At 34.5% G+C, this 7,978-nt stretch overlaps 1 protein-coding gene across 1 annotated transcript in view; it reads right to left on the bottom strand.

Annotated features, from left to right (window-relative positions):
• Nucleotides 1-160: 160 nt before the first annotated feature.
• Nucleotides 161-7,978, bottom strand: part of LOC144967815 (ELL-associated factor 2-like) — a 9,515-nt gene continuing 1,697 nt past the window's right edge. Inside the window, exons 2-6 of the mRNA XM_078905476.1 lie at nucleotides 6,078-6,172; nucleotides 5,235-5,371; nucleotides 4,487-4,677; nucleotides 3,148-3,285; nucleotides 161-1,383 (exon numbers count right to left, since the gene is read on the bottom strand). Coding sequence (XP_078761602.1) covers nucleotides 1,265-1,383; nucleotides 3,148-3,285; nucleotides 4,487-4,677; nucleotides 5,235-5,371; nucleotides 6,078-6,172 — 680 coding nt within the window. The 3' untranslated portion in view covers nucleotides 161-1,264. The remainder of the gene's footprint in view (nucleotides 1,384-3,147; nucleotides 3,286-4,486; nucleotides 4,678-5,234; nucleotides 5,372-6,077; nucleotides 6,173-7,978) is intronic.

Consider the following 7,978-nt stretch of genomic DNA (forward strand, 5'->3'; position numbering starts at 1 on the left):
GGTGCACTGATTCAACACATGACGCATATTGCTTTGCATTAAGAATGCGTGCACTGATGTTTTTTGCCCCTCCTATAAAATTTTGTCAAAACCAGTTACACGGTTAGGCGATATATTGGTTCTGCTATGCAAAATGAAAAGATAAAATGCAACTCAATTGTTCAATCTTGGCAAATTTGTATTACTATTATACGACATATTTATGAGCATCAAGGAATACAATAAATTATTTGGCAACAAATCAACGTGAGCAAACATTCCACTTCCACAAGCAATGTTCGACACACAGATCTTCATAAATACACATGTTATATTTCTTTTTTTTTATGTCAATCATAACCCAGATCGTAGATAATTACCAAGTGTTTGGTGAGATTATTGGAATGAAAATGCAATGGGAGGAATAAAAGTTTACACAATCTCCGGGTTACATTGTGGATATTTAATAAGCAAAATGCAATGCACCATCAAGTGACATTATTAAACATTTAATTTTAATATCCTTCAATTAGGAGAATGAGTGAAAATAAAACTTGCAGAATAATGTAAGACGATTAGACAAAAACTGAAGATCACAATAAATGTGTTATTTTTAAAGTTTTGCCCAATATCAAGAAAATATATCAAAGACTACACGAATCATTTTTGAATCATACGTCAATCTACACAAAGAGATCGGAAAAATCTTTTACTGAATAAACAAAATCAGCAGTGGAGACAAAAGTTTTTAAAAATGCTGTACGGTTGAATGGAAGATTAAAATAAGCAAACCAAAAGATAACATAAAAATAAGGTCTCCATTGTGAGCAGTGTGCCTGCATTAATCTCAAACTCAAGACATTTGCCAAAGGAAATCCAAGCACTTTTTATATCAATTTAACATAGGCACGACCAATAAAACACACTGGGAAAAAAAAAAGGAATAAAGGCACTTTAATGAGTTGGCATATTTGACATACCAAAGGAATAGTATGGAAAAAAAATCCTACAAAAATAACAAAAATAAGAAATGAATTTTAAAAAAACAAACCATGATTGATATAAATATAATATTACAATTCTGGTCACGAAATTGTACCCAGGTTTAAAATCATCGGTGTACAGAGATGACCATACATTAAGTTATCCAACACATACACGTTCAAATGAGCAAATACATAAACTATACCCATTCTGTTCAGTAAATATTCTCATAGCCCAAAGATGCTTAAAGGTCCTTTTCATTGTCCGTGGATAGTTAAGTAATTATCATCATCATTGTCAATCAGTCACTATCATCATCACTACTAGATTCACTCAGAGCCAAGTCATTGTCCAGAACACCGTAATTTCTCACATTTGACGAGGACGATGACGAAGTGGGCTGTTGGAACTTTGGAGGAGCTGAAGGAGAAATATGAAAGAAGCAAAAAATAAAATGATAAGATCAGCAGTTTTAATTGGTCTATGAAGTTTATTAAGAGGGATATATAATATTAAACCCGGAACAAAGATCTGATAGAAAAAAAAATTCAACTCAAATATTATCAATGATATAGAGAGGATAAGCTGATAACCCAAAATAAGACATCCCACCAGGAAAGGTCCTACGATGCATAACGGTAGTTTTATTTTATTTTCAAATATGTAGTCAGAGACACCAAGACTTTCTTAATTTTGGCACCAGTAAAAAAGGGAAGTGAATGAAAATCGGTGCAATTACAAACATACAACAATAAAAAATAAAAAAGTCAGATAAAAAGGAATTAGTTCAAAGAGGGAACAGAGAGAAAGAGAAGTATATCCTTGAATCTTTTCAAAGACCACCTTAAAATCCTATCTAGACACAAGCACAGGATCCTCACCAAGGGGACAAACTGAGATAATTAAAAGATAAGGCAAGATTATAAAGAGATGATTATGGGCAGCATAGTACAGCTGTATGGTATTCATTTAATGACTGAGAGACATCAGATTCCTGCCCAACCAATCATACTGTGTGGCCATGAGCAAAATGCACCTCCAGCCCACAAGGTATTGTTCTTGCGCCAATTTAAGACTGGTTCTTATCACTAAGAGATAATTTCCCACATGGGGATCAACAAGTAAATCAAAGAATAAATATTTCCTAACGAACATTCAGCTTATGATATACGGATAAACTTTTTATGTACAGTGCTTAAGTACTGTTATTTCCATGCTATATAACATTTGTAAACAAAGATGTTACAGATGTAACTTGGAGATACTTATATTGAAATGACAACTTTAAAAATAAGGCCAATAAAAAGACTGAGGAAACAAAAACAAAATAAAAAAGAGGAAAAATTACAGCTACAGAAAGCATGTGAGATTACGACCAATGATATTCTGCGAGTGGGACCAAATAATTTTTTTTTTAACTTGAGCATGTATTTAGCGCAATATCCACCAAATGTACTCGAAGCACATTACAAGGGTTCTCTAGCCAAAGGCAACACTTAACATGTAGGATGAGTCATGACGCCTGTTAGGCAATATTATGTTCCTATCACAGAGACAACACCAGGAACTCATTTTACACCTGAGTATGATGAGAGAATGTGAGTAAATAGCCTTTACCAAGGACTCAACTATGCAAATTCGCCTATATTATTATGACAATTTAATATAAATATATATGTATTTTGTGTTTACTTGAAAAAAGCCAAAGGCCGAAATGTCGTTTGTTTTGTGTTGTTCATTCATGAGTCAGATTTACTCCCTTTATCTTTATCTCCACTCAACTATGCACTGCTCAGAGCAGGACTTGAACCCAGGACCTTCTGATCCGAAGGCAGGTGTCATGCCACAAGACCACATAGCCATACATATAAGAGACTTTACAAGATTATTCCTGGCATGGAGAAAAAGGGTTCCAAATCCATAGACTAAAAATAAAAGCTGACAACATCCTTGGCCCTTTTATATATATGATGATATTGCCCTGAAGCATTGCACTTGCCACTGGTTTTCCCTCGTATTGACATGCTGCTTTCACTTTCATCAACATTTTACTGCCATTTCACTGATGCCAATACATCAGACCTGCACTTCATTTCCACCCATTAATCTGGAACCCTGTAAATCAAAATGGTGTATTAAGACTCAAGAACTTTTTTTTTTTTGTCTGATGAAATGATAACAAACCTTTATGTGGATGTGGTGGAGGTGGAGGTGGAGGGGCTGGTTGGGGGAAGGAAATGGGTTTAACATCTTCCATATCATCGTCATCATCCGATGAAGACAAGCTGTCTGACATCTCAGCAACCCCCTTCTTATGATCACCTGTTATTCAGACATACAAATTAACAATCAATACAAGATTGATAAGATAAATAAATTTTAACATTTATATTTTATCAAATTTCTACACATTTACTTTTACCATACCCAATGAACTTCAAAATGATTAATTTTTTTTTTTCAACTGAAAGCCAAATTGAACAAAAATTTCCATTTCACAACGGCATGTCACTTCTTAGACGTCCTTTCTTATACTTTAACCCTTACACTACCAGTCACTGTAGATTACCAATAAAAAAAATTACTGTGGTGAAGCGTTGAACCTAGGACATCACTGATGTGGCACCATAGGACAGAACATTGTAATGCTATCTGAAGAGATATCCATTACTCCTGGTTTTGTTTTGGCAATCCCCTTCACCCTTAAGATTTTATTTATACTGATATAGGTGAATGCTCTATTTGCAAATTTTGTTGAATTTATATCTGGTAATTGTTTTGATTGTTCTTTGGGAGGGTTTTTTTTTTTTTGGGGGGGGGGGGGGGCGGGGAGTTTAATAGAGCATATGACAGACTAAAGTTATTTCAACGGGAAATAAAAAGAAGAGGAAAGAATAAACTAAAGATTTTAGATAGTTTGTCTGCATTAAGTTCATGCATTGAACAGAAATGGGTACGAGAGCAGTCTGATCTGAGATTTCTTAAAAGTGCTGTATTACAGGGTCTCTGACAAAAGGGATACAGTCAATGAATGGAAAGAGATAACAATTCCATAATAATTATTATAATAATAATAATAATAATGGATGACATTTACAACATGCCAATCCCTGCAAACAGCAGACTCTAGGTGCTACACAAGTAGACAGTGAAAAGAAATGTCTTAAGTCTTCCTTTGAATCGTTTATAGTCTGCATACAGTGTTCAAAGGCAAGTAGCAAAATCTTCTGAAAGAATGTGTTCTAATCATTGATCATGACAAAGGGACATACACACTGGAGAAGTTGTCCTCCAAAGTCACCCTCAAGTGAAGACTGTCAAGAAGAAGAAAAAAATCTATAGGAGAAAGTACTTTGCAACAGACCAGCTTACTGTTTAAACGGGTGGCAACCCATGGCGACAGGGGTTGATTCTCAGTCTCATTCATATGCCTAAAAAATTCTAAAAGGGATAACTCTACCAAATTAACTCTATTCATTCCCCTACCTTCCTGACAAAAACTGGATCTAGAAACTCCACTAACCTTTCATGGCTTCATCCAAACAAAAACCAGATGTATCTGGCTTTTCCTTTTCCTTTTCTATCTTCTCCTTCTCTGGAGACACTTTGTTCCTTGGTGCCTTGACTTTAGAAGAGGCAGTAGATTTCTTGGTGTCAACTGGAGTTATACGTCCTGCATTCATATATTGCATAGCTTTGCTGCTGCCTTCTAACCTAAAGATATAACATTTTTAATATGGAAAGAATATGCGAAAAAAAAGAAATAAAGAAAATGATTAGGATCATTTAATACTTATTTGACGAGGAGTCAATTAGATCCTGGTCCATTCTCCCTGAGAATGAACTGAGACTCAGTTTGAAACATTCTCAAGGTTTTACACGATATATGTCTGAGGCAATGGTATGAATGTAAAAGTATGTTATTTAAATTTACTCTCTCAATTGAATATGTTCACATAAGAGAATTGAAAAGCAAAATTTGTATCCCTTTTGTTAAAAAAAATAATTTAAATCCCCAAATTCAAGAAGATTATCTTTTATGCATTAACTTGTTACTTTTTAGATAATCTTTTAAAAAAATAAAAATAAAACTTAAAATATCACATCACCCCACAACTGTTCCAGAATATATAGCAGCCAACTTCTCAAAGAACTAAAACAGGACACCATAACCTGAGTTTTGAGTCCAAGACGTTCTGTATTTGGTATTTTTCTCTTTTTGAAGCTGTTATAATTCATCTTTGTTTATCACTTTTTAAACACATATATACCTTGTTTTCTTGAGAGTAACTTTGGAGGCCAACTTCTCCAGTGTGTATGTCCCTTTGTCATGGTCGATGATTAGAACACATTCTTTCAGGAGATTTTGCTTGTTGCCTTTGAACACTGTGTGTGGTATACCGGAACTCTGAAAAGACAAACATACATTTAACAAATCTTGCCTTTCAGGTCAATGGTCTAGATGTCAAAACTCTGCTGTGTCTTAAGGAAAAAGAATGTATTAAAATACACATTACTAAGTCACATAGCCTTTTTCCTTACAACAGCAGTCTGGATCTAAGAAGAAGACAAAGAGGAGGATAACAGCTTTTTGACACTTTGCTTCTTCTTCATATTAATTGACTGATGCAGTCAGGCTGAATGATAAAAAAAAAAAGAAAAATGAAATGAAAATCATGATAGCCCGATAAACCTGCTTTTTGGCTTAATATAAAATTATTACATGTATTGGAATTGATCTTACCTTCCAAACCTAATCCTCATGAGATGAAAAGGACTGTTTTAAACAAATTCAAATATTTTTATCTATCTCTTCATGTAGAGATTTTCTTGGAACCCTTTGCAAACATGGTTCCATTTTCACTATTAACCTGAAACCGTACACACCAGTTTACCTTGATAGCAGTGACAACAATGCAAATCAGACTTCAGTGAAGCAAGCAATAGCTATTGTCCATTTCAATTGTCCATTTCAGACTATCGAAACTGGGATAAACTCCAGCTCCATGGGTCTAATGGCTTTGAAGGACTACTATTACTATTTTTATAGACACCTTTCTACACAGGTAAAATTGCCAATATCATCTGAATATTATTCTCCATGAACAGCTTACCTGTACATGAGGAACAGTAACAGTTACTTGATTTCCTTCTCCCACCTCAACACAAGCTTCTTTGCTGGCATCAACAGAGGCTGGCTGGAAATCATCTGAAAGATTTTTTTTTTTTTTAAAAAAGGTTATAACATCAAGTTTAACATTTTATTATGATGAAAATTAGACAATAATATAATAAAGTTGAGGACAGATATATCGATATCATAGGGACCAAGGTAAAATGTCAACATAAGCTTCATGTTACATGTGGTTATTTCAGTCCTTCAAAATATGAAATTGAAACAAATGGAAAATGTAAGATAGCCACAAGTCAACCTAGATGATTTGATGGCACTTAAAAGGGCCAATTTAGAAATATAGGATGGTTCATTTTATTTCACTTTAAAAAGTCAATTGTTGTGATCTGTTTCTGAGGGCCAGGAATCATTTTATAAACTGTGTCCTCAGCACTGACAAAGACCTCAAATAAGGAAGCATCCATGGATGTTGTTGTGCAAAGCAGTGAAGGGTTTTGACAACTGCTATGGCTGGAAACTGGTTCAGATAGTGTGGTGTCCTCACCTGACTCTCCATCAGATGTTCTCGTCACATCAGCAACTCTCCATCAGATGTTCTCGTCACATCAGCAATTTCACTGCTTACCTTAAGATTCTGATCAATGACAATGCCTTCCTAAGCACTGTGTCAAGAGACGTGGAGCCACTCATAAAGGGACATCTGCATTTTCATTGGCTGTTGTATTTTACCCAACAGCAGGATATCAATAGCCAATTATAATTGTATTCTTGTTTGTTTGTTTGCTTTTTTTTTACCCATTTTTGCCAAATAATCTATGTCGATGTAACAGTCTTCTGGGAAGATATAGCCTGATATACAAGATATTTATTTATTAATGTTATGTAGAAAAATAAACTGGAGCTTTGATATCATGTCAATAGAAGCATGTTGTAGATATATGTGTTGTCAATATATTATATATGTGCTCTGCACTGTAATGTATTGTATTCAAAGACACTTTATTTTGCTCTTGTCTCACGACTATAGGCAGATGCAGGACAGAACAACTTGTCTTGCTATAATCTCAGCAAGCACAGGTCTTAAAAGTAATCACCGGATGACAGAGATTATGAATTTAGCACCAATCAGAGTAAATGGAGAGCATATCGGAGAGGTGGAATCATATACCTGCTTGGGGACTATAAAAGTTTTAAAAGGGGGTACGGACCGAGATGTAACTTCTAGAATAAGTAAAGCCCGAGCACCCTTCATCTTCCTGAAAACTATTTCATCATCAAAAAAGATCCAAGTCATTTCTCGATTAAGGATCGGAAATGTGGAGAACAACAAAAGCTATCCACTAGTTACAAGGTAGTAACCATGTATAATGAGAAAAACCATCTTCATGAACAAACATGTTTATCTGTGAATAAGCTGAAGAAGACAGCAGTAAAAATGAAGAACAGGCTTACTACAAACCAGAATGTTGTGAATCCCAAAAGGCTGTGGCTATTCGGCCTCCAGTCTGAATAGTCTCCCGTGGCTATTCGGACTCAAATTCCAAAGCGCATGTCCAACCAACAGATTATTCGGAATCAGTCTGAATATTCTCCCATGGCAGTATAGTTGTTTTTTTTTGTTTTTTTTTGTGTTTGTTGTTTTATAAAAAATATTTTAATTATTGATAATTACATAAAATTAATGCAAATCAAAATTAAGATTTTAGTAATACCAACAGGTAGTCTAAACCTGCTTTGTTTGACGAGAAAGACAAAATCATAGATCAATCCATATAGAAATATAAAAGAAAAGAGTTAAAACTCTTCTAACGTAACAAAAGTCAGTCAAAGTAACTGTGGTATAAATGAAACGCTTTTCTAATAACATAGCACAATGTACAA

This window comes from Berghia stephanieae, chromosome 3 (assembly GCF_034508935.2).
Source record: "Berghia stephanieae isolate SIO BIC M18660-M18661 chromosome 3, UCSD_Bste_1.3, whole genome shotgun sequence".
NCBI lineage: Eukaryota > Metazoa > Mollusca > Gastropoda > Nudibranchia > Aeolidiidae > Berghia > Berghia stephanieae.